Here is a 27,666-nt window from a genome sequence, read left to right as displayed (position 1 = left end):
ATTCAAGAACTACAAAATATAAAATTATAATTTCATAGAACAAAATCACATCCAGTTACATCTTAGGTACACAGATGACATAGTCATCTTTAAATTTGAAGAATTCATGATTTTACCACCATAAATACTGTAATTCATTTTGACTTTTGCCTTATTATGCTATTTAGATGTGCCTGGTGATAATGTATTATGCATGAACTCCCTTAATGCCAGTTAACAATAACAATGTCAGTTTTTTCTATGATAATAATAAGACTAAATTACTCATTTTGTCGATATTGGGATGCATGATTCTATAAAATCTAAGCCCAGTCCTTAATAGTATTGTAATAGTTTGAGAAACATGGTGCAGTAACAGATTTATATAGAATCACCAGAAGGATTGCTAACAACTTGCACAAAGGCACCCCAATATTCACGAGGCATCATCATTGATTCAAAAACATACACCGTAGATACAAAAGCAGGTAACGAATATTAGTTCTGTTTGTCATCACAATTAGTAATTTCTATCAATCTATTCTTCTGCGGCGTCTTCGATTTCTTCATCCTCTGGGACACCTCGAAGGTAGAGAACATTGTTACATCTAGAAATACAAACAATGAAATAAGAGAAAGTTTACAAGAAATAAACATTAAGAGACAAAGAGAACAAGTATTGATGGGACAAAGAGAACATTAAGAGCAAAACCGAAGATTGATAGGACAAAGAGAACATTAAGAGCAAAACGAAGATTGATGGGAATAAGAGAATAAGTTTACAAGAAATAACTGAAAAAATGAGAATGAGACATGGAGTTCTACTGGGTTTGTGCAACAGTCGCAAGGTAGAAGAGGAGACAAGTGAGGTATAGTTATAAACTTTGAAAGAGTTTTCTACAAGCAGAAACCATTTCAGCACACAAAATAAAATAAAAAATATCTCCATCAAATACCCCTCTGATATACATTAACATAGAAGGCCATTCTCGGGATTTTTATCACCAGTAAAATACAAAATGTAGCAATTTTGGCTGATACAGTGAAATGTAAGACTGCGCAGTGCATACGGTGGCCAGGGCAACTACACCTCTATAGCATGCTATTGAAAAATCTCTATATTTCCAGCATATATATGAATACCATCAAATGAGGTGGGTCATACAGGATACACAATTAATTTTTATGCAGCATATTATGAAAGTGAATTGCAGGGAAGATATGTTTTTCTGTTAGTTTTCAATTCTCATGACTTGAGGACCTCTAGAGTCTAACATGACTAGTTAGCTTTCATGTTTACACAATTTCACATTCTCAATTCAATCAACAAAATCGAAAGGGGTTTAACAACACCCCAATGTAATAGCAAAACACAACAACCACTAGACATAAAGAATGGTTAATGTGGAAAACAATTACCTGATTAAAATTTCTCCCAAATTTCCAGTAAACTGACCCTCAATGTACTCCTCCGTGTTTGCCAGCTACAGAGAAATTCAGATATTAAGAAATTTTTAAAAAAAAATCAACTAAGACAAGAGGCTGAAAATATGATTATTGTACGGGAACAAAAACCTCAGAATTTAACTTAAATATATACCTGCAAGTTCATATACGAATCAACAGAAACAAGATACCCTGAAAAAAAAAAACACATTCAAGACATGATAAACAAACTGAAATTCATTCAGTATTAGACGGCCTAAGGAATAAACACTGAAACGAAGCGTTTTGCAGTAAAATAACAGTAGAGAAAATGATCCCTAACAAAGAAACATACCCTTGTACTCCATTCCCCACTTGAGTTTCACAATTACTGGCTTTCCGGTCAAATTATTCAAGAAAGGCTTGGGATTAACTGGTATAGTCTGCAAAACACGAGGTAAAAAAGAAACTTAAACAAATTAGAAAAGAAGGCACAATCAATCACACACTGTGATCTTCTATGCTCAAACAACAATGGCTTAGTGCAAGAAGCAGAGGGAAAATCAAAATCACTCAGTTATGGAGATGCGGGTTATGTTAATGAAATGCATGGAAGATGATGAAGGAGAGAGGGAGCAAGAAGAAGGTACTTACAGCCATAGTAGAATGTTATCCTATGCTCTACGAGATCGTAATCGCTGAAACTTGGTACCGTGAAGCTGCGAGGGCACAAACTGGTAACTAGGGTTTTCTACCCCGGGCCAGCGAAGTGTAAAATGAAATTGGGATTCAGGCCCTTTTAGCAGCCCACTGGGCTTATATATGTTCTTTCACTTGTTTTTTTTTTGGGCGCTTCTCCATGTACCTCCAAGGCTTCTCCATGTACCTCTAAAGCTTCTTCTGCACCCCCAAAATTTGTTATTATATCCTTCATTAATATATAGGTGAAAAGTGGGTAAGTGGGTATAGATTTCATTTACTCCGTGCCAACTCCTCTGTACCCCATTCATACTATTTCTTCTCCCGTTTCTTCTCCGTTTCATTACCTCATTACTGTGCATCCATTAAAATTTGAAATATTTATGAAACAGAATACGAATTTCGTTTCAGAAAAATGTGAAACGGATTCTGTAATCTGTTTCACAAAATTTTCAATTTTTTTTTTGTGAAACGGATTACAGAATCTGTTTCACATTTTTCTGAAACGGAATTCGTATTCTGTTTCACGAAAAATTTGAAATATTTGTGGAACGGAATACGAATTCCGTTTCATAAAAATGTGAAACGGATTCTGTAATCAGTTTCACAAAAAAAATTTACTTTTTTTATAACCAAAGATGCTCCCAACCTGAATATTATATGTCACAACCAATTTTGAATAGCTAAAAACACCGTTGTTTCAGAATAATTTTGTCAACTTGTACGACTTGCCTGTTGGAAGGCACCATTTCTAATTAATGAAGAAATATCCTTTGTTGAGATTATTAATTAAAAGTTAACGGGGAGAGAATGTACACTCCTTTTCCTCCCTGTTCATATTTCCTTCATCCTCACCTACAAAAAGAAAAAAACCCTTCAAAGATGATGAACCCAAACACCCAATTTTTTATCCTGAAACCCCTCTATTTTCGCATCACCAATTCCTACATCATCATCTTCTACCTCCTTGCCCAAATCACTTCCTCTTAAGTCGACCCTAAATTCACTGCATGTGCACTCAAAACCTGCCCCAACAACAACCAATCTATAAGTTTTCCCTTTTACATCCAAGGAACGCAACAACCTTACTGTGGGAGCCCTGGTTTTGAAATCTCGTGTGTCGCAGATGGCTCCCTTACCCTCAATCTCTCTCACACCCAATACCTCATTCGTTTCGGTGAAAAAGCAAAAAAAAACACCAAAACAGATTCTAGGTTCCGTTTCAGCCTCCTCCGAGACGGATTCCAGAATCCGTTGCAATGAAAAAAAAAGGAAACGGATTCTGTATTCCGTTTCAGCTTTCTGCGAAACGGATTTCACAATCCGTTTCGGTAAAAAAAAAAAATAACAAAACGGAGAAGAGCGAAAGGTGGGGCCTGCGGAGTTGCGCGAAAGAAAGGAAAAAGGAGAAAAGGAGCCTGCGGAAGCTCTGTGGGAGAATGGGAGAAGAACAGAATGTGGGAGAAGAGGGATGAAGAGTGTGTGGAGGCGGTGTGGGAGAAGAGTTGTGGGAGAAGAGACGCGCAGCACAACACGTAGGTCAAAGATTCTTCTGGGGGTGCATGGAATCTGATTCTTAGTGCTTTATTGGGGTGCATTTTGGGGGTGCAGGGTGAGGTTGTATGGTTTTGGGGTGCAGATGCGGTAAAAGAGATAGTAACTCTTAATTTTTACCATGGACAAACATGGAAAAAAATTTGATTTTGGGGTAGAGGAGAGATTATTGGAGGTGTAGAGAGAAACTCCCTTTTTTTTTCTCACATTAGAGTATGCAGAACTTAAATTCTAAGATGCTTGTTTGCAAAATAAATTTTTGTGTTTGTAACAAAAAATTCCTGAAAATAAAAATGTTTTCTTGCGTCTATAAATTTATAATATAATTGCTATTTTTTAACATTTTGTTAACGTTCATACACACTTTTTGTGCGTAAAAGATTTTTTTTTCATCCTATTAAATTTAATTATCTCAAAATAACTTCTAAAATGATTGTAATTGTAATCGATTATATGTATAATTGTTTATTGAACTAATATAGAATTAACCTATCCCAAACACACAACAAACCCTAATAATGTTTTATTTGCATTTCCTATTTTACCTTTTTTTCTCCATCTCACACTCGCTTTTTTCTTCTTCATTCTAGAACCAACCTTCCATAATCGTAATAATGCAACCACTCTGGTGTCTGTGCAGAGACAAGTGACACAAACTCCGCTTAACATCGAATCCCAAAGTTAGGAATTTATGATCCCAAGTTGCAGCTACATGTGAGAGGCAGTGAGTTAACTCTGCAACTTACAATAATTAAAACAATAGAAAGAGATGACAATTTTATGCTGAGTTGCTGCTATTTAACGAATTCTTTTTTTCATTAATCCCTGCCAAACTTTGCTAGCTATATGCTTAGCATCGAAGTTTGAAGGCAAGTCTTAAATGCTATATGCTAAAAATAATAGTTAATGAAATCAGACTTTCTCATTTTTACTCTTAAAAGTGATTAAGGTCAACAAAATCATGCTAATCATTGGAACTTGTCCCTGCCCATTTCCAGTTTCAAATCAAACTGTGTTCTCATCACCCCATCCTCACATTGTGAACCAGTTAAGCAGAATCTGGCTTTCAGAAATAGAATAATGACACCAATGCAATGTATTGCAATCTCAATTGCATAATTATAATTAATTGCATCATCTTCACAACAAGATGTACCATAAATTTAAATGCAACACTAATATTTTAATACTCCTCAACTGTGTACAATAAAATATAGTTGAGATGAACTTAATAATCTATGGCAACACCATCTTTTGCGATCACAAGCAAACATCCCCACCCTTTTTTCAATCTCGTACTTTTCCTACCACCCATTTGTCTAACTGAATTCGTGACTTATGAAAAAAAATGAAAAAGGAGAAAAAAAAATGTACATAACAGTAACAATTTACTTAAGTGGGAAAATTGAAAGCAAGAAATGTGGTGGTTGGGGATACAAACATAAAGTGAATTTAAGAACCGAGAGATGAAAAGTGACTGAGATATTTTGACAGGAAGAAACTAAGAGTTAGGGGTGACATTTGTGCTATCTCTCTCTCTCTCTCTCTTGTATTTCTATATGTATTTCATTTTTCAACAACACTTCATCAAATTCATGCACCATCAAAGATAGTGCCCCAGAAACCCCACAAGGTCTCAGATTTGATCACCACCTCTTTATGATCTGAACTTTTACCAAACTCCATTTCTATATGGCTTTCTATGCTGGTAACACCACCAATTGTAACAACAAATTCCGAGGATTCCCAGGGTTTGAGGACGATGATGTTGTGTCCACTGTGGTTCCCGCTGTAACAGTTGTGGTAGAGGGTCGTTCCATCTGCCAGCGCATCAGCCTCCATAACCATGGTAGCTACGAAAGTATGGCCAAAGCCCTACGCGAAATGTTTGTGGAAAACGCTGGAGACAGTGATGATCTTGACCTTTCCAATGTCATTCCTGGCTACCTTATTGCCTATGAAGACATGGACAACGATCTTCTTCTAGTCGGTGACCTTAGCTGGAAGTAAGCACACCTCTAACGTTCATATTTATTAACATTATTGCTACCCTAGTACCACTTCTCTTCCTTAGTTATGAGCTTTTATGTTTCTCATTTTACAATTACCTTTTCATCTCGTTATTAATACTATGCAGGCCACATAGGAAAACCAACATTATTTCTTTTTAAACAGGTTTTCAGATGATGTTTTTTACAAGTTACAGTTAAAATTTTGGAAAAAAATTAATGTCAAATGAGTGTATCTGGTTTTTTCATGATAGATTGCTGGAAAGAACATGAACTCATCTTTTCTTATAATTATTGTTCATATATATGCAGCGACTAATTTCAGATATATTATTAATTAGGGATTTTGTACGTGTGGCAAAGAGAATTCGTATAATTCCAACCAAGGGTAACTCAAGAAAAGGTTCAACGAGAGCGGCGTAAGCAATGAAAACCTGCGACTATATGGGGGATGTAGGAGAAAAACATAGAAACTAATGAAATAATTGGATTTGAGAAGAAAATGTGTTTTAAGATCAGGAACGTGCGATAATGTTAGCAAGAAATGCTGGTTCTTGTGTAAAGTCTTTGTGTTCTTGTACGAATAAAAGCCCCGGTTAGTAATTCATGGTATCATGGACTACAAGTACTATTTACTCTTGGCACCGAGGAAAATAGATTTTGATTCCACAAATTGGTGCGAGTGTAGGTTTTCATAAAACAATTTTAGTTTTTTTTATGCACAAGATTGATGTGTGTGTGTAAAATTTGGTATAATTAACCTTTTCAACCTAATGTACGAGGATTGTTTTTCTAAGCAAGTGTTGATGAATGATTTTCATTATATTTTGTTCAACTTTATCTCTAGTAAACATATATACACTTGACTTGAGCTTTTTTTCGACACTTCAATGGAACAATGTTTTTTTGGACATTTTATTTATCTGAACATTTGATCAAGATTTGTCATTTTTCACGATTTCTATGTTTTACTATAATTATCTTTTATGTTTCTCAGTAGGTGTCGATTAGGTTTGTGGATATTCAATAATCACTTTTTCTATACTGTTATCTGTTGCAATTGCTCCCATAAAGGATAAAGTAACCTTAAATTCAAATGGTGTAAAACAGCAACTAATTAAAGAGAATTAAGACACCTTGCTTTGTTTAATTAGCTTTTGGTATAATTAAACATTTAACTAATAAAGCAAGTTGATGAGGACCAGCCTCAATATATTCGTTAAACACTTTCGTTATTTGAACTCTAAAAGGTTGATTTCATGTATACGCCATAGCGTGTATTATCTATATCTCTTGCTATTGTTTTTTTTTTTCTTTTTTTCAATACATGCGTCTTAAAACTATAATCCCAAAATTGAATTTATTTTTCAATATTCACAAAACATGTTTTATTTTTAAACATTGATTTTAGTTTATTGAAATGTTGTACTTATTGAATTGTTTTTTTCAAATTGAGTCTTGATGTTGGATTAATTTTTTTTAGCATATTTGTCTAGCTAGAAAATAAAATATGAGGTTATTTGTAATGCATTATATTATTAGTGTAGACCAGTGATGTCTATAACAACAGGTTACTTTATGTTTTAGACAAGCTATACTAATAAAGAAAATGCCTAACATCTCTATTTGTTAGTAAATGACTTTTTTTTTATATGTAGAGCTATTAAAATTTGTTATATATTACTAAAATATTCAATATAACATTTTTACAATTACAATAGCCGTTAAAGTTGATATTCACAAATTTAACTCATACCTGACTTTATAGAACATCTTAAAATCATGGTTCGAAATAAGTTATATTCGAAAATAAACTTCTTAGCATATTTTAACAATATTTGTTATAGTTGTGTGTTTTTTTTTTCATCATTCTTGGAAATTTCTCTTATTTAAATTCGGAACATACATGGTTAAGTAACTCTTTAAACGAGTTTTTTTTTAGTGAGCAGTGTATATGCACTAATAGAATATAAGTACTTTGTTTATTAATACCGTAAAAAAACTTATATTAACAATTCATAGAAAACATTTTTGTACGCAAAACTCGAATTTATAATTAGAAGGAAAATCAAATTACCCTAATTTTTTTTTCTTGAGCCATATGAAAAACAGGACCTGCTTTGGTAATCTGTAATTTTGTAGAAAAAAGAGAAGAAAAAAGTTCCATTAACTTATGCATAAACTAATTTTTTTTCATTATTTTTTTTCTTAAAAGTGCTTTCCAGGTAGACCTTTATTAAACTCCTCAAATGCAAACAATTTTTCTAAGACCTAATGTTCATAGAAAAAAAATTAAAAAAATTATAAAGTATAATAAGTTTTTTAATAAATTTTAATATAAAAAATCTTCTTAATTTTTCCCAAAAAAATAATAATAGTTAAGACATACATTATTATTTTTAACTCTTAAAATTGCTTTATTTATCCTTTTTATATTTTTCTTATGTGAGTGTTCATTGAAAGTTTGTGGACACAAATTCTTTGTATTTATCGACCTTGATTGAAATGAATTTTAATAGCGGGTGAGGACGATCCTTTTCTTAAACCACCTTTCATTGCTTGCATATGGTATTCACGTGCAATGGGACAAGTATAAACATTGACATTGTCACTTTCATGAAAAAAATTGTATAAATTCCTTACACATTGAGTTATTCAGTAACATATGTTAGTGTGTAACTGTTCATATGTGCAAATTATAGTTTCCCGTTTAACAAATATTCTCCTCATGTTTCCCTTTCACGTAATACATACCTGCTAACAACTAGATATGTTCATCTTTAACAGATGTAACTTTTGGTAACCGGTTGTTTCCAATGACTAGTAATAGAATTTTAAATATGGAGCCTCCATATTAGCTTCAAAGTTAAAGGTTTAATGCAGTGACAAAACCGAATCAATCACGTTTTACGCTTCATGCCACGAGAGAAATATGTATACGATGTGGACTTTCAAGATCTCATAAATCGATATTGATTTAGTAATTCACCCAGAACAATAACATAAAGGTTCTATAATCTATGAGAATGGATTAATCACTCGTCATTTAGTTGTACAAAACAAATGCAGCCCTTTTTGTCCGCTGTAAAAATGGACGGCAAGTAAGAGAAAACTAAGTTCAGCTAGCTAGCATTATCTTCAAAAGGAGGTAAAGCCCACTCACTAGGGTTGAAATCCAACAGTGAATTCAAAACTTGGTCTGCTGCATCGTGAAATGATTTGTCCAGCCTTGGATCAGGGACCATAACAACAGACCTGAATGATACGTAACCAGAAAAGATTAACAAATTGAAGCTGATGTTCTAATTGAACAATGTGTTCATGTTTAATCATAATAATATGTAACTAATGGATAAGAGATGAATCATAAGAAATAGGAACGTGTAAATAACATCATGAATGGGTGTTATAAGGGACCACGCTGTAGAATCTGGTCACCTAATGATTTACCATTTTCAAATCATATTATTACTTGCTCATCTCAGTCAGACTGATAGTTCTGTTGCTGTGAGGAAAGTTATAAGATCCAAAACTAAGTAGTGAATTAGCTCCAGTTTTGAATTTTCTAACATCTCTGCTAATTTCTATCTATCAGTAAACCAAAACAGTACGAGAGATTTTTAGGGGGGAAATCAATCACCCTTGAAACTTGGAGGTTAGCCATAGTCTATAACCTAGTAAATGTTAAATTTTATAGATAAAAATAGACCTAGAGGTTACATAAATGGTAGGAATATCATTTTGTTAACAGGAAAATTGTGACAAGCAATCATGCTTCGCTGACTATCTTGCTTGTAAAATATTATCAACCGCCACCCGCAATTAAATAACATTCAAACTTAGCTATTGCAACAACATGCAAGACAGTGGAATCTGTTACCCAGCTTCCGATATTCATATGCCACGTTTTTTACTCCTCAAACATACATGTAATAAAGATATTATATGTGCAGAGTCGTGTACACAATATACGAGAGAGTGAGTGAGAATGAAAAGAGCCTAATAACATATATACAATAGAAAGATGCAATTTGTCATAATTGTTAGGTTGAAGAATTTGTTGAGTACAGAACACGGATTTCATCAATTCCAGCCTGAACATTGATATATATATATATATATATATATATATATATATATATATATATATATATATATATATCATGCAGACATTTGTAACCACATACCGCGCGAGTAATAGTGCAGGATCTGAAACTGCTAAATCTTGCACAAAATTATCTATCCATTCTATCAGATGCTGACATATTTTGGAAACCACAGTCTGTTGCATTTAAATTTAAAAATATGACAATATAAAATATCATTCAATGCTTTCATCCACTTACATTCCAGCATTTTTAGCAGCAAGAACACCTGAGGGTGCATCTTCAAAAACAAGAACGTTACAAGGATCAACTGGTCCACCCTGTTGAACATCAATTCATCATAAACTAAAACATCACCATGGGTAACTACAAACTTAACAAAGTCAGAAATACAATAGTAAAACAAACCAAATCCCATATTCAACCTAGGAAAAGAAAAATGGCATTTGTAATCTTTTAATCTTCGGACAATTTAGTCAAGAAGTAACCACATTCATAAATTGGTATACCTCGAATCTCTTGGCTGCTGCAAGAAATCCATCCGGAGAAGGTTTCCCTTGTTTAACTTCTGGGTCATCACCAAGGACAATATGATGCATCAAAGAGAAGATTTCATGATGTCTTTGAGTTTTCAATTCAAAATGTCGCCTGTGAGAACTGTGGGGCAAATGTCAAAACACTTTGCAAAATCCTTAGAAACAGATATTAGCATAGCAGGTAATAAATATCTTCTTTTTAACCCCTCCTCTCGACAAAAATAAAATAAATGGTAAATAGCTTACAACAAATAAAATCAAATAAACAAAAAAGATGGTTGAAGTGTACCCAGTTGCCACAGCAATTGGAACTCCTTTTGCATGTAGATGTTTGACTAAACGGCTGGCACCTATGATAGAAAAAAATGGCACATGACATCAGTAATACACATGATTGCAAATAACACGTAACTTGTATATTTGAGTGAGTGAGTGTGTGCGTGTGTGTAGTCTATTGAGGCTGACAAATTTGCTACAGATTAAGGCTGTCACAATAAAATGACTAGTTTAGTTAACAATAATCTTTGAGCACATAAGGTAGTTTCTGAGTTTGAGTTTGGGATCTATGATTATAGTTCAATGACACCAAATTTATGAAGTAAGTGGGTGCGCTGGGTGGAGGAAACCCCTTAGAGAACCCATGCCTAACAAGAACATTGGATCTTGAATAATTGGGAGCTTTGACACGACAAGTATGCACATTTCCAATTGAAAATGAAGAATATCTCTTGAGAAAAAAATACTTCCATGCCGAATATTCTGAGATGTAGTAATATAATGTAGCTAAAATGGCACAAGGAAGGAATTCTATCCATCCTTAAAAACAAATTTTCAATAACGTAACCATCAAACCAATACAAGCATTTTAAAACAAATCTACTTGAAGACTGAAATAAGATGCAAGCCAGTAATATCAGTAGCACACAAAAGCATCCACCAGCTACAGAATTATGATAGAAATACATTTAATAAGAATTTTATGAATTCAAAACTTATAACTACACTAAAGAAGGTACAAGTTCTGATGTTCAATCCACATATATCACTATATAATTTCTTCTCATCCCTAGTAGACCCATTTTGAGAAGAATCTTTTCAAGTTTTTACGAGGTGTCTATAAAATTGATGGAAGATGCCCAATTATATTGAACAAGGATCCATTTTGAGATGCAGACATATATCACCATATAATTTCTTCTCATCCCAACCCAAGTACATCCATTTTGAGATGAATGTTTTCAAGTTTTTACCACGTTTGTCTATAAAAGGGATGGAAGATGCCCAATTATATTAAACAAGAATGCAGACATTAAACAAAGATTAATTACAAGTTCAAAGGTTCAATTCTGCAAAGTGATGATCAAGTGTGAAACTTTAAGCATAACAACAGCTTAATTAATCAAAGACTGAAGAAAGATAACTGAACTACTTAAACGAAGAGGGTGAAACAAGTAAGAAGAACAAACCAATAAATTTACATATTTACTACATAAAAAGAGTGAAAGATCCGAAAAAAAAATGGATAACATATAAATGTAATAGCGGACAAGACAATTGCTCATAGAAAGCAAGCATATATTTCACCATAATGGAAACTTTACCTAATACACAGATAAAATACAAGAAGTTCTCTAAGACAACCTATTTACGCATTTGACTATCAAGTTGCGAGGAGATAACATTTAATGCCTGCATTCGATGGCCTTCAGCATTAAAATAAAATTTCTCTTCTGAAGAACTGAAGACTTCCTCCAACAACTATTTTTACAAATTTAAAAACATCCTACTTGCTCTAAAGTAAAAGAGATTGCTGCCGAAGTTATTGTTCAAATTTATTTGAACATAGTCCAAAGTAAAATTTTGTTTCCCCTTTTCTTCTTTTTATCTGTATATATTTTACTGTTCCTAACCTGTGTATGAAGGAAACATAGTTTTGTGTATAGTAAACTCTGTTTTTCTAAGAGACTGTCATCCTTTAAGTGTGTCCACTGTCAGATGGTTTCACAGGAAAAAAACTTGACGTTATCCCTTGGTGTAAACTTGTTTTTCTACCTAAAAATGATTTTCAGTTTTCCAAAATTATATTTTCTAAAAGATTATTGTAAAACACAAATCAACCCGTTTTATTTGTCTCTCTACATTGAGAATGACAAGCTACTAGTGGAACCTACATATTTGAATGAGTTTCTGTGATCAATAAAGGTGATGAGATGAACTCGTTTAATAATAAGACACAGGTACATAATAAGACATGCATCAGTTGTTTTTAAAAGCTTTCTGTAAGGCATTAAGACATTCAAATATTTAATTAAATATTCAGTGTGTATTTGGGTAAAAAAGCTTAATTAAACAGTTACTCAATTAAGCTTTAGGATGTGTTTCGATAAAAGATTTAATTGAGTAGTTATTCAATAATCTTGTCACATAAGAGTTTATGGCATAAATTTGGCCTTGAAACTCGTCAGAATAAGTTAAAAGGATTCTATTTTGATAATCTTCACCGAGAAGGTTACAGAAATAAGCTCAAAAGATCTTCTAGGAGTTATGACCTATTTTTAAAAGTTCATATAAGCACCATATAATTCCAAACACCTCTCATGAGAGCTTAAGTCACCAATTTAGTCATGAAACGTGTTGAAAGAAGAAGAAAAGGGTTTATCTTGATAACATTACCAAGAAGTTTATAGAAATAAGCCAAAAACATTCACAGGAGTCATACTGAATAGATGATCATCATCATCATCATCATCATCAGACAGATTTCTGTACTTTCAAACTTCAGGTAACTAATTCATACTGGTATATTTAAACAAAAGAAAACAAAATAAAAAATTTAGTAACCGTTGACAAATAAGCAGGTCATCCCTCCGTGAAGAACTAATGTTTAGAAGTTAGAACAAACCAAGTATCTACAAGAGATACATACATAAGCTCCATCGTCCCATGTATGTATGTTAGTTCCAGTTTCCATCAGACCAGACCAGACCAGACCATGGTTTATAGCCACACGAATCTTTAAGTTAATTAGATAAGGGTGTCCAATCTCCTTTAGTTAATCCACATACCAGGCATAAGCTCACTTGTGGGAAACAACGACTGCAGCATATCCTCTCTTTCTACCAGAAACTGCTCAGGACTAAGAGAATCACTAATTCCAGTCTCATCAACAAAGATCCTAGCAGATTCTATTGCTTTCTTTCCCATCATCTTTGCCTTCAGGGTCCAATCAAAGGTTTTGTTGTATCTAGCAAGTATCTTTTCCTGGACTTCTGTATAGAACTTCTCAGTATCTGCAACGGTATCGAATTTCCAAATGAACAGAAGGTTTCAGCAGAAACATCACCCAACATAACAATCACAAAATAAGAGCATTGCCAGTAAACAATAATAGTGTATGTATGTGTGTCTAAAAATCATGTTGGTAATCAAGAATGTGGCACGCTATGATTAAAGATTGATGGAATACCGAGCAAGAGACCGTCCATGTCGAAAACAACGTGGGTGATTGGCCTTCTAACGGAGACCACACCGGAGAGATTGGCCATTGCGTGACGAAGCTGAAGGAACAGTGCAAACTTCTTCTCCAGTGTCAGATCTACAACCGCGGGTTGAGATCTTCGTCCTTGATTTGCTCGATGCAAATATATCAATTTTTGTTATTGCGGGAATCTAATTCGGACTAGTTATTTATTCTGGATTTCCCTTTTCATACACAGGAATTTTTGCATTTCTGAGTACTTTTTTTATTTAAATTGCTGAAATAGATAAATTTAACAAAAAAAACACTCATATAACGCCGATTAAAAAATATTTAAAAAAATCAATTGTTTTAAATATGATTTCTAATAAAAAAACATTTTAAAACACTGACTTTCTTTTAATTTTAGAAAATACAGTATAAAGTTTGTTTGAAAACTTTTTTTTTTCAAAAAATGAAATGAATTTTAGCACTGACTAAATTTATAAAAAAAAACAAACGTTTTTATGTGAGGCTTCAAATTTTTAATAAAAAGCAAGAAATCATTCGTAAAAATATAATTTTACTTTTTCTAAAATATTTTTTTTCTTTAAAACATGCCTTAAAACATTAAGAAAAAAAAATTATGTATTTGGTTCAGAAATTATTTGAAGACAACATAAAAGTTGGAAAAGGTAAAAAATAATCAATTAAAATTAAAAAACTAACCTAATTTTTTTTGTAATCAAGTGTATTTAGAAGGAAAATCTGGACTTATTAAAATGTTATATTTTTTATTTCTTTTATATTTTAATAAAACATCAAAACATTACTTGTATTATCCATTTTCAGTCAAACGAAGTATGAACGAATTTATATTTCGATTCTTATACAGACCTTCGTCGTGTTGGTTAAAGAAGAATTCCAAAATTCAATTGGTTTTCTGTTTGAAACTGCAGAGTGCTGGAGCATTCACCAAGTTATATAGGAGCATTCACCAAGTCCACGGTGGTATTATTTATTATCTTTTAAAGAACGATGGATTCTTATATCATATATGTATCAATTATTAAATAATATTATACACATAGTAGAGAATAATTTAATTTTAATGTTTTGTTATATTTATATATTTGTGTTTATTGTTTTTAAACTACTTGTTAGGGTTAATATTATAATTGTTTTTTTCTTTTTCACTTGTTATCTTCTTTTGTTTTGTAATTAGAATGATATCAGAGCATATATGGACAAAATCAAATCAGAATAAAAATAGAGATGAAGAAGAAAGAATTATGCAGAATTGAACACAAAAATTTTAGGATGGAATTCTTAAGAAGAGAAAAAACACGAGCACAGAACATAAAGCGGAAATTTTGAAGTGGCAACATTTGAGACCCACTTACCGTTGAACATCTTTCCACGAACACAATGTGCAAGGGATAGTCAACAGGGGTCCAATTATTCAACAAAAAACAGATTAACTCATAAAAGTAGTTCTAAAAACCATATGAAACATTCTGTGACTGAAGCAAAACAGTAACAGAATTCCAAGTTCATCCATCTTCCATTGGTATCTTCAAAAGGGAGGCAAACCCCACTCCACTGGGTTGAAGTCCAATAGTGAGTTAAAAACTTGATCTGCTAACTTCTGAAAACCTTTGTCCAGCCTTGGATCAGGGACCATAGCAACAGACCTAACCACCAAACATTTACCAATTAAACATCATATTCCAATCGTACAATTCATCGATATGTTTAAACATGAAACTACATTGTTCAATGTTTGAATTCTCTTACATTCCTGCTCTCTTAGCTGCAAGAACTCCAGAGGGTGAATCTTCAAAAACGAGAATGTTACCAGGATCTATCGGTCCATCCTGTTCACAAACAATTCAGGGTCAATGAAAATCATTACATTGTTTAATTTGCAGATGATTTTGTCCACTTTCATCACCTCAAATCTCTTGGCTGCTGCAAGAAATATATCTGGGGAAGGCTTGCCATGCTTAACTTCAAAGTCATCGCCAAGAACAACATGATGCAACAGAGAAAATAGTTCTCGATGTCTTTGAGTTTTTATTTCAAAGTGTCGCTTGTGAGAACTGTGAGGGAAGTGTTAGAACAAGCGTCAATAAATCCTTCAAAATAAGTAGATCATAAACAAAAGATGATTGAAGGGTACCTTGTTGCCAAACAAATTGGAATTCCTTTGGCATGTAAATGCCTCATTAGACGACCAGCACCTATAATAGATCACTAAGACATCAAAATATAAACATGGTGATAGTGCATACCACTCAGAATTTGTATATTAAGCATGTCGAGTTTGAGTGTCTCTTATTAGATTCACCATAAATTATGTTGAATTATTCTATGGCGGACATTTTTTTTTTCTAAAATCCAGAGTTATAATTTGATGTCAAAATATAATTAATACAAACTGTTCAGTAAGGGTGTTTCACATCTAATAAAAAAAATTAAGTTCATTTATTCTAAATTATTTTATATTTAAAAATAAAAATATTTTTTGATGTTAAATAAAAGTTAGGATGTTTATCTATTATTACCTTGAAAATAATTAAAAAAATATATATCTTCCCATCTAAACTCAGTGTGAACACATGATATATTGAGGGGGTTGGGAACAGGGTGAACATCTCTGCACCTGAAAAAAATTGTCCTTCAAAATCGGATAAGAGTGTTTAAATTATTTAAGGGTTCAAATCTTTTAAGAAAATGAGTAGGTGTGCCTCTTTTAAAAAACTCAGTTTGTGGTGCCTGGTCAAAGCTCCTTCCTCTCACTCATCACATGTCTACAATCCTCACGTGTCTTCTCTCAAAACTAGACGAATCTCTATCATAAACTACTTTTTTAATATAAAATATTAAAAAAATAATTAACAAACGGCGTGAGATTTAGATTCTCCTTGTCTCATGGAAGGATCCTGATCCAACGGTACTGTAAGTGTAGCAACCTACGACTTTGGTCTTTTGGTCAATCTTAGGATAATTAAGAAGGTAAGGGTGTTCAACCCACATACCTGGCATAAGCTCACTTTTGGGAAACAAAACCTGCAGCATGTCCTCCCTATCAATCAGGAACTGCTCAGCACTCAGAAATTCACTAATTCCTGTTTCCTCAACAAAGATCCTTGCAGCCTCCAATGCTTTCTTCCCCAACATCTTCACCTTCACGTTCCAGTTAAAGCTTTTGTTGTATCTACCAAGTATGATCTCCTGGACTTCATTACAGAACTTCTCTGTGTCTGCAACACAATCATCAACAACAAAAAAAGTGAGTGACTTTGAAAATGTTACTCCAATGTTGGACCCAGCAGAATGAAGTTGTACTAAATCATGAATAAAGGGACATTATGGTTATAGACATGTGGTCTGAAAAAGAACCAGCAAGGTGTGCATGGCATTACCTAGTAAAAGACCATCCATGTCGAAAATGACATGGGTGATTGGCTTTGTAATGGAGACGAATCCGGCAGGGTCGGCCATGGTTTGAGGTAGCCGAAGGAATTCAACTATGCAAGCCCTACTTCCTTTTTTCCAAATCTACATCTGCAGATTGAAGGGTTCGCATCTATTAATACTGATCTTGCACCACGAATATGTTGCGTCAAGTCTCTATCACTTATCTCTCTCTCACTTTTTTTTGCTGTTGTCAAAGAGAGGGGGATAAAAATGGAGAAAATTACAGTAGGACAGACATAGTCATGTTACAAAAACACTTAAATAAGATTAAAGAAGCACGATGGCAAACTGTAGTGGAAATTAATAATTAATAGTGGGATTAGTTGAAGCTAATGTCAATGATATAAGAAGTAATCCAATGATTAATATTCAGCCTATAATTTGGAGCTAGGGAGGTGTGTTATTTCGAAATGTGTGGTGTCAGTGGATCAGACATCATGGATAATAAAAGCATGAGGTGGCACGACATATTCACTCACGTGAGCAAGGATTCTGTTCACACTCTTGCATGCATTGTCCTTTTATTTTCAGAAGCACAGGAAACATTGGAATGGCGTTGGTGCATCTTGCGGTGTTCTTGTCACGTGCTGCTATTGCTTTGAGATGCTAAACGCCTTATCATGTCCAGTCCCTATCCTTCACCTTTGCACTCAACTACAATACAAAGTTTTTTTCTTACAGCATTTCACTTTTAACTCAAGGGCTGTTTATGTAACAATAGTATATCATATCAATAACAGTAACAACCCATCAAAGTCACACATTCTTTACAAAATTTACAAAAACTCATTCATGGCCTTATCACCTTTCCATTTTATAAGGACACCACTTAAGGGCTTTTTCAGCTCAGACCAGTTTTGCTTATAATATAGGCTAAATATTTTATGTTTGGTGATAAGATCCATCCTCAGTGCTTCAAATTTGCTGCATGAAAGGTACACAACAGATAACAGAAATGGGAATATGATTCTTTTCTTCATATCTCTTCTCTAGGAGATGATAACCATATCAACCTATTTCATATTTAATTATATATAACACTTTCCAACTTTATATACAGGGTTGGAATTTCTCCGTTACAAACTAATATATATAAGTGGATGATGAGGTTTAAGATTAAATTTTAATGTTTTAATATGGTGTGTGTGTGAGAGTTATTAATAATCTATCTTAATTAAATTAATTGAATTTATTATGTCACTAAATATTCAGTTTCAGTTTATTATAGTGACAAAGGACTATGTAGAATGTTTTCTATTGACTAAATATATGATTGACCAAACCAATAATACATTAGTGAGCCTAAATTTTGAAACATTATATATAAATTTCACTGCAATAACTATGATATAAACTCTTTTAACTATTTAACATTTATGTCTAGTTTTTGAATATATTGTATAAGTTGTATATTTATTTACATGATTAAAAATACATAAATATATTTCAATATATAAATTAAACTGAAATATACTCCTTTAAATCTGTAACTTTTTTGTCTTCCATTTTTTTTCTTCTTTTGTTAGTCTCCGAATTTTTTAAATGAACTGACTTTAGTCACTTTTAGCTGATTGTTGAATAGTTTGTTTATGTGGTAATTTGTCTCAGTCTTTAAAAACTACATTTACTTTCATGATTCAATTTTATATAGGATTTTTTAAGAATTTAATCTAAGAAAATAGAAACGTTGAAATATTATTCTTTTTGTCTTTCGACTTCGTTTGATATGTATAGAGTGATGTTGTATAAACGGGACGGTACAATACAATTGTGTAAATCACAAGACCGATTTCTATTTTGAATTTCTTTTATTGCATACTACACATATAAAAATGGAGAATTTACTAAGAAATCTTTATTTTGTTTACGACACACAAAACTAAATTATATTATTATTAGTAATAATATTAAACTAGTAAAAATACGTTTACATGTTTTATATGGATCTTTTATGATAACAAAAAACAATAATAATATTATTATTATTATAGAATTAAAATGATTTTTTTAATTTTATTGTTAATAGTTCTTATTTATTTTGTAATTAAATAATTAGTTATATAACTATCAAATAAAAAAATAGTTAAATTTTAGAAAATGTTAATTCAAAAAAGTAAACTTATAAACCAGAATGCAGAATTTTTCATATATATATATATATATATATATATATATCATTTTTATCAGAAATACTTCTTAAATAATTTCTTATTTTTCTCATATTTAAGTCAATATGCAAGTACAGATTCATACCCTAATATTTAAATTTAATCATATGATTTTAAAATTTGAAAGGAATTTAACTACCATTTTCGATATATTCATCATTTTTTCCCTACACGGTTCCACCACTTAGAATTGTTATAATTACACAACAAAAAGTCTTATCAATAATCAAGACATAATTTTAGAATGACGACGAGATGAAGTTTCATCTAGGAAACAGATAAATTACATGTAGTCCTGAAAAACTACATGTATAAGAAAACATATTAGTTTTACAAAGATGGTAAAAACTTGAACTTACCTTATAAGATGAAATCGAATTATATGGTAGAACCCTTCGGACTAATCACTTCTATGACATTGGATCTTCAAGAAAACAAGGAAGAAAATCAAATTTTTGAGGAAGAATGAAGAAGGATAGAAGAATCTAGCTTGTGCGAATTAAAATTGGAAGGGGTTTTGAGAAACGATTTATGGAGTAACCATATTAAACCTTTAACTTTTTAATATTAATATATATATATATATATATATATATATATAATTTTATTTTATTTTATTTTGTTAGGTCCTCACATCAGATGTGAAGTTGATTGAAACTTTTAATTTTGTGAAATTGTGAATTTACGAGTATTGGACTGGTTTAGTGAATTTTTAGTTAAAATATATGATTTGAAACATGTTAAATTGATGAGTCTTTTGGGAACATGACTGAAGTGTTGATTCTTTATGTTGTGAGAGTAAAAGATGGATAATTAAATTTGATGTCATAATAATAAATATGACATATTGGGTTACTTATTAGAAGTTGTATGTGTGTAAATAATGTAAACTTGAGAAAACTCTAAATCCTTATCAAAATTGTTTTGCCACTAGGTGGTAACCCTGTGACGTTTTGTTTATACTAGAAGTAGTTTATATTGTGTTATGTGTTAAAAATAGTTAAACTATGTTTGTAAAGACCAGAAAAAATGAATATTTTATTAGTAAAACAGTTAAACTATAAATAGAGTATCTATATAGAGTCATATGACAAATTCACTTACATCTCTTTAACATGCATGACATTACTTGTGAAAGTTTAGTGTGTCATGGTTGTCACGTTAACTTTTTTTTTTTCGAGGGGAAATGTGAAATGTTAATCTAGGATGAGGTCAAGTGTATTTAAGGAGATTTGTGATTGGTACTATCCTAACTCCACTATATCAAACTCACATCCACATAGAGGACAATAAGGTGGTAAGAGTTGAAGAGGCTTCACATATGAGACCATGATATGAAAGAGGATCATATTTGAGGAGTTTGTAAAGTTAACTGTGTTAGTACTAGAGATGGCAAATAAACTCGTCCCTGTGGGTATTACCCGAACCCGTCCCCATTTTGACGGGGAATCTTTGCATTGACTAGGTATGTGTATGGGTATGGGGAATTCCCAATTTTTTCAATTGAGTATGGGGATGGGGATGAGGATGTACATATCCCGCCATAATACTCGTCCCCACCATATCTCAATCATCGTTTAAATTGTTAAAATATTCACAATTAATTAAGTAATCTTATATATATATATATATATATATATATATATATATCTTTTATTTCTTTTAATTATTTGGTTTGTTACGAAACTCTTTCACATCTCCAATATATTTTCTATCTTATCATAACCTTTATGTAATTATGTTAAAATTATGTATGTCAATTAAAAAAAATATTTCTAACATTTTAATATTTCTATTATTTTTTAATATTTTTATTTATTGTATATTTTCCTTTAAGATGAGAATGTTTAATACTAACAATTTAAGTTTTTAATAGCATAAACCTTTCATTTACTAGGTAATATAAAAAAAATTACTTATTATTATTAATTTTTGTTTCATTTGAAGAACTATTTTATTTCGCTAAAATAATTTTTGTTATTTTCCAACCATTGAGTATATATGTTGATATTTGAAAAGTTTTTTTAGATCTCTAAGATATTTTTCATCTTATTATACCCTTAATTATACATTTGTTTTTCTTTGTGCGATTCTTTTCAATAGTCTCCAAATTGTTTATAAGACACACATTTATTAATTTTTTTATTTTTTTATTTTTTATTTATTTTAATCATGTAGAATATGATTTCGATATATTTTATCTAATTATTTTTTCTTTTCTAATTTATTACAATCATACTTTAATTTTTTCACTATAATTGTATAAATAATTTTTATTTACTACAATATAAAAATTTAATGTAATTGCTATGAATATTTTTTTATCACCATCAAACATATATTGGAGTTCAAAAGATATAAGATCTATGTTAAAATTTTATTATTATGTTTATTATTTGTTCTTTGCGTCATTTTCATCAAGTGATGTATTCTAACTTTTAGGTTTAATTACTCGGATGATACTCACTTTAGTAGGAGTGTGTCAATTTGGTACCTGCAGGAAAAACAGTGTCAATTGCGTCCCACTTTTGAAAAAGTGCCTCAATCAGGTCCTTTCAGAAAAAAATAACGGCACACCATGTGGCACTCTTTGGTTTTTTAAAATTTTTTAAAATTTTTTAACCTTTTTAACTTTTTATTTTTTTTTTCGCAATTTTTTTTTGTTGCCACGTGTCAAGTCCTTGTTGTGACACGTGGCAATGTCAGTGTCACATGACAGGATAATGCCCGTGTGACAAATGTCATTGTACTGATTTCAATTTAGTACCCATATATACCTGATTGTTTCAATTTAGTCCCCACTTTTGTGCCTTTAGTTCAATTTTGTCCTAGTTTTTTTTTAACAATTGAAGAACATTTTTTAAGTTATTTTTTATATCATAGTCTTTCGAACTTGAACATCAATTAGTGAAGGGATTCCAGCCAGAATTTTCTTGAGTGACTGCTTAATAAATAACGTATTCACTTTCAGTTAAAGTAGGAAAAGCAAACTAAAAGCAAATTAAAATTATCATTGAATCACTCTGCCCCTATTAAGAAGCATGCTCAACCCTTCATTGGCAAATTTTAAAACCTCGCTACGCACAATAGGTATTGTTTAATTGTTGTAACAACTTTAGATTAGGTTAAGTAACAAACCTGTGAAGCAATTTTGAACACATGAGACAACTGTTAAGCAACACGAACTACCAAAGCTACAATGAACAAACTAGAACCACTGAACGCAATGCAGGACAAATTTCGATTAAAGAGGGAAAGTAAGAAATTGACATGAAAGTGAAAAAAAAATTGAAATCCATTACCAATTCACAGTTGCCATTGACCGATGAAGATTTAGAAATAGAAATGCAGATAAATTGAAAGCTACAATTGAGAAGCTACGATTAAGAGAGGGAAACTCAACTTTTTACTAAGATTCAAAGATTGCAAAAGAAAATTTTACCTGAGATTGAGAAATGAAGTAGTGAGAAAAGATTATGGTGTTAGGTCGCGCAAAGAGAATATAACTTAAAAGTAAGAAAAGAGGAATTATGAAAAAGTTGTGAGAAATAAGATTTCCTGCTGTTCATTTAAAAAAACTCCAACACTTCTCGGGGTTTTAAAAAACCTCTACCCTATAAACAAATTACTTGAGGTTATTTTAACCCCTCCTAATAAACCCCGGTTATAAATCAGAGTTGTTGTAGTGAGTGTTGTTAAGTAGAAATAATTACACCATAACTATTAAGAAGATAACACTTTTTAAAACTAGTCTTCCATACATTCTCAAGACTTAATACTATAAGAAAAATATTTAACATGCACAACATGTCGTGTGATTCACCGTAAAAGTGTTACTTATTTTTTCACTATGAGATTTTTATTTATAGACATCTTGAATAAGATCATTGGATGTTGTACGTTGCATTCAAATATTTTATTCACATGTCAAATCTTCATTAAAGATTGGCAGCCTTTTAGATGACAACACACTTTCTAGCACCCAATTTGTTATTCTTGAAATAGTTTTTGTTCTTAACATGTTTTTCTTGTACTAAGAACTCAAAAGTTAGTACACATAATCTTGATATAATGTGTTAAAATACATATGGAGTCTCACGAATCGATTTTATGAGCTCTTGTATATTATAACAAATTTAAAATGAATTTGTATATTGTACCGATAGATGTATATTGAGCATTTCATCTTAGGAAGCTTAATATGTAGATTTTTCTTAAATGAATTTGAAGGGTAGACATTTAGAGTTTGATAGTGTGTCGAATATGTGACTACTCAATGCTTTTATTTGACATACTTAAAAAAATATTATTTAATCAAAACATAATTATTATTGTTAGGTTAGACCATCTACAAACTTAACAAATAAGATTATTCCGATTAGTCCATCTATATGTTATAAGATTGTCTAAGTATAACAAAAGCTATTACCATATACTATATTTAGTAAGTTCCATTAGCATGATTATACATTCATTGTGTTTAACCACACATTTAACTCAATTAAACATTTTTATATTTGTGATTAACTTAGAATATTCTTCTGCTTAATTCAAAGTTTTTAAAAATCCATGTCCAACACCTTTCACATTTTTTTAAATGTTTCATTTTATATAGATTTTTCTAAGATATTTTTAGTTTGCGTGAATATATATTTCATTATTAAGTTAACATGAAGAAAATGATATACAATCTCAATATAATTGGTCCTCTCATGAGTTGTTGGTTTCTTAACCAAATTAAAATTTGCTTTATTATTCACCAACAATCTTCAATCCTAGTTGAATCACTTCCAATAAATATTTAAGTGAAAACACTTCAATACTGCATAACTATTTAACAAATAGATGTGTATCACTTTATAATATATAAGTAGTTACAAACTTTACATTATAAGTCAATTTTGTAAGGTTGAATTAAATTTATAAGTTCATTTCTTAACTTGATATCATAGTCATAGGTTAGAGGATTTATAGTATAACTAATATAAAATTAATGTATAATCTCATACTCGAAATGTATATATTAGAAATTTTAAAATCTACTTTTTAACAATATAATTTTTTTTGAAAAACTATCTTTTATCACTCCTCGATAGAAGAGGGAATACTATCAGAAGAAGGAAGAACAATTTTTTTAATATATATATATATATATATATATATATATAAAAGTTAGGATAATTCAATTATTCATTTTTTACGTATATTTATTTTTGTTGATAAAAATACTTTACATATTCATGGAGCTCCATCAATAAGATTATATATTAAAAAGATTACTCATTAGGGTGCAAAATATTTAAATTTGTAGGATGAAAACAACTTTATCATTTTTTGGATATTTAAATTTGTATGATCTTAAATACATCAAAAAATATAGATAAATATAATTAAATCAGTTTTTTTATTCAAAAATAAAAAAGAAGTGGGTTGATGGTTAACTTAATCTAATTCGATTTGAATTTGCATAACTTGAGAGTTAAGTAAATTCATTCCTTTTTCATTTATAGTCGGAAAAATTTTAATTTTTAACTCTGCTCCAACTTGAACCTATGATATGCTGGAATGAGCATAAATTTCATCTAATTGCTATTTGAAATATGATACATTATATTTTTATTTGTAGTACTAATTTATGAAAGAATTAATATTTATTCCCTCAACAGAAAATATTATTATTATTATTCTATTTTTATTTTTATGACATATACTTATAATGATAAATTAATAATTTATCACTTTTTATAATATATAATTATAATCACAAAATTTATAGATTGCTTGAGTGGAAATAAAGTTAAAGTAATGCTCCATTATCAACTAAATCGCCGTTAGTGATTTGTTCGATTGCATAATTTTGAAGGAATTTATATTCTTAATTTTCTTTTTATGAGAATAGACAACCGAAACATTTTAAAGTTTTTGCTGATTGGGCATGCACAAATTATGATCTAGGTTAGTGCCTGAAATCTCAATTACATTTTCCCGCGTTGCAAAGCCAAATCCGAAATTACCCAAAATGTGATTACGTTTTCACACGAGCGCGTTGGATTTTCATTCAAAATTTCATAATTAAATTGCGCTCACCATTGGATTCACTTCGCACCCGCGCAAAAAATATGTGTTTTCTCACAGACACAATTCCCAACGAGAGAAATACACATTTCAAACCTCACTATCCGCGTCACACGCTTTCCGCCAATAAAAATCAACCATTTCAATCCAACGGCGTAATTACGTATTCACACGGATCGCTAACCAATCCAACGGCCAAAGATCTTTTCCCGTATCTATATAAACACCTGGATTCTCGCACTACCCCGCCAAGTTGTTTGCTTGCATATTCAGTTCTGTGTCAGAGAAGAAAGAAAAATCGTCAGCCATGTCTGGAAGAGGAAAGGGTGGCAAGGGGCTCGGAAAGGGAGGTGCCAAACGACACCGTAAGGTTCTGAGGGATAACATTCAGGGAATCACCAAGCCCGCTATTCGCCGTCTTGCTAGACGTGGTGGTGTTAAACGTATCAGTGGTCTCATCTACGAAGAAACCCGTGGTGTTCTCAAGATCTTTCTCGAGAACGTGATTCGCGACGCTGTCACCTACACCGAGCACGCTCGCCGCAAGACCGTCACTGCCATGGACGTTGTCTACGCTCTCAAGAGGCAAGGCAGGACCCTCTACGGTTTCGGTGGTTAGAGAATTGGGGGTTTGTACAATGGCTCGGAAATTAGGGTTTCTTATAATGTCAATTTTGCTGTCGATATTGCTTAGTGTTTCAAGAACTGTTCTTGTTTGGCTTTGAGTTGTAGCCCAGGGAATTATTGGTTTTAGTAAGTATGAATTGGACGTTTCGAAGGGAAATTCGTTGTGCATTTGTGTTTTCTTGTTACCTAAACAGCACTAAATTAAAAATTAAAAGTATTGTTATAGCTCTTTCTGGTTCTTGAGTTTTCTTGAACCTACGGCTAGGATTTGAAGTGTTTCTGGCTGTGTCATTATTGAATTAAGTCTTTGTTTGCCATTGTAGTTAATGCATGAATGGCATAATTATGCTGTAGAAGAATTCTGTTGTGTTTAAGTTTTGTTAAGATTAGATTAAAATTGATTGTGCAAGCCCTCTGGTTTTGATTGTTTTGCGTTGAAAATCTCTCTTGCAGGCTGGTAATATTGTATAAAAGTTTGTTGCTCTTAAACGAAGTAGCGCTGGATGCTTTACTTTCCTTTATTTTTTCTGAACAGACCCGTCTGGTAAATTTTAAAGGTTTTTAAAATGCTTTGTTACCACCTAATACCGAGGAGAATTGTATTAAAATGATGTTTGGCTTGGCTACAATGGAAGTAGCATTCATGGCTTCAATTTCTCAATAGTTGTCTACTGGTTACAAGATGGGTTTAGTTCATTTGAATGAACATAGGTTACCTAATCTCTAGAGTTGCGAAAAAGGTTAGTGCCACTTTGATGAGTTAAAAAGTAAATGATCTTCTGGAACAGCCTGATCTTCGTAGAGAACATAACGAGTAATTTTGTATGGCTTAAATTTAGAAACAAAAATAAAAATATGTCTAAACTGTTTTTTATTTTTATATTACATAATTTGTGTGTAAATTGTTTCTGTTGACATTGCTAGTAACTAAAGAAGATGACGAAACCACTTGATGAACTTGTGGATCACTCGCTAACGGATCCAAATCCTCATGATAAAGCCTTCTTGATCACTAAGTTCACAGTACTATTTGATAATTAACTTCGTCTTTTTTTTTTTTTTTTTTATAACTAACAATTTATATTATCATAATTTTTTATAATGTTAATCTTCAAGTTCAAGTCAATTTCTTTGGGGATAGAAACACAAGTTTTCAATTTGAAATTTGAGTAAAATAAGCATATAATTAGGTGAGTAATTTTTGCAAGGGTTTATACTTTGTTAGTTTAAACATAATTTGAAATATAAATAAGTAAAAAAAACTTGATTTTACAGTCATGAAGTTTGAAAATCATTAATTTGAAGTTTTCATTAAACATTTTTTCCACTTACATATTTGATAAAATTCTATAATTTAAAATTGATATAACACATTTTTGAGCAGTTGTTTTCAAGTGGTAATGAATTATGTTTGAATGGTTATATCATATAATTTATTTTTAATTAATTATCACTCATATTTGAGTGATTGTATTATATAACTGTTTTTAATGGTTGTCACTCATTTTCAAACAATTATATCATATAACTCATCTTTAATTAATTGTC

General features: G+C 31.4%; 5 protein-coding genes across 5 annotated transcripts; 2 read left to right on the top strand and 3 right to left on the bottom strand.

The window, feature by feature from the left end:
- Positions 1-333: 333 nt before the first annotated feature.
- Positions 334-2,201, bottom strand: LOC114176547 (probable small nuclear ribonucleoprotein F). The gene is made up of 5 exons (XM_028061620.1): positions 2,059-2,201; positions 1,760-1,847; positions 1,580-1,617; positions 1,399-1,463; positions 334-587 (listed from the first exon to the last, which is right to left on the bottom strand). The coding sequence occupies exons 1-5, from the start codon at positions 2,062-2,064 to the stop codon at positions 518-520; spliced, it is 267 nt and encodes an 88-aa protein (XP_027917421.1). The 5' UTR covers positions 2,065-2,201; the 3' UTR covers positions 334-517.
- A 2,743-nt stretch (positions 2,202-4,944) lies between these two features.
- LOC114176546 (auxin-responsive protein IAA33) lies at positions 4,945-6,442 on the top strand. The gene is made up of 2 exons (XM_028061618.1): positions 4,945-5,663; positions 6,008-6,442. The coding sequence occupies exons 1-2, from the start codon at positions 5,350-5,352 to the stop codon at positions 6,087-6,089; spliced, it is 396 nt and encodes a 131-aa protein (XP_027917419.1). The 5' UTR covers positions 4,945-5,349; the 3' UTR covers positions 6,090-6,442.
- Positions 6,443-8,623: 2,181 nt separating this feature from the next.
- Positions 8,624-14,002, bottom strand: LOC114176329 ((DL)-glycerol-3-phosphatase 2-like). The gene is made up of 6 exons (XM_028061340.1): positions 13,775-14,002; positions 13,374-13,598; positions 10,598-10,658; positions 10,282-10,429; positions 10,013-10,092; positions 8,624-8,921 (listed from the first exon to the last, which is right to left on the bottom strand). Exons 1-6 carry the CDS (start codon positions 13,851-13,853, stop codon positions 8,789-8,791), a joined length of 726 nt encoding a protein of 241 aa, XP_027917141.1. The 5' UTR covers positions 13,854-14,002; the 3' UTR covers positions 8,624-8,788.
- A 1,053-nt stretch (positions 14,003-15,055) lies between these two features.
- On the bottom strand, positions 15,056-17,399 carry LOC114177447 ((DL)-glycerol-3-phosphatase 2-like). Its single transcript, XM_028062785.1, has 6 exons — positions 17,194-17,399; positions 16,807-17,031; positions 15,948-16,008; positions 15,720-15,867; positions 15,563-15,642; positions 15,056-15,459 (listed from the first exon to the last, which is right to left on the bottom strand). The coding sequence occupies exons 1-6, from the start codon at positions 17,270-17,272 to the stop codon at positions 15,342-15,344; spliced, it is 711 nt and encodes a 236-aa protein (XP_027918586.1). The 5' UTR covers positions 17,273-17,399; the 3' UTR covers positions 15,056-15,341.
- Positions 17,400-25,730: 8,331 nt separating this feature from the next.
- Positions 25,731-26,527, top strand: LOC114176185 (histone H4). Its single transcript, XM_028061137.1, has one exon. The coding sequence runs from the start codon at positions 25,799-25,801 to the stop codon at positions 26,108-26,110; it is 312 nt and encodes a 103-aa protein (XP_027916938.1). The 5' UTR covers positions 25,731-25,798; the 3' UTR covers positions 26,111-26,527.
- Positions 26,528-27,666: the final 1,139 nt, after the last annotated feature.

Source organism: Vigna unguiculata, chromosome 3 (genome assembly GCF_004118075.2).
Source record: "Vigna unguiculata cultivar IT97K-499-35 chromosome 3, ASM411807v1, whole genome shotgun sequence".
In the NCBI taxonomy this organism is placed as follows: Eukaryota; Viridiplantae; Streptophyta; class Magnoliopsida; order Fabales; family Fabaceae; genus Vigna; species Vigna unguiculata.
The sequence above is the reverse complement of the archived record's forward strand: the minus strand, read 5'-3'. Positions and strand labels throughout refer to the sequence as shown.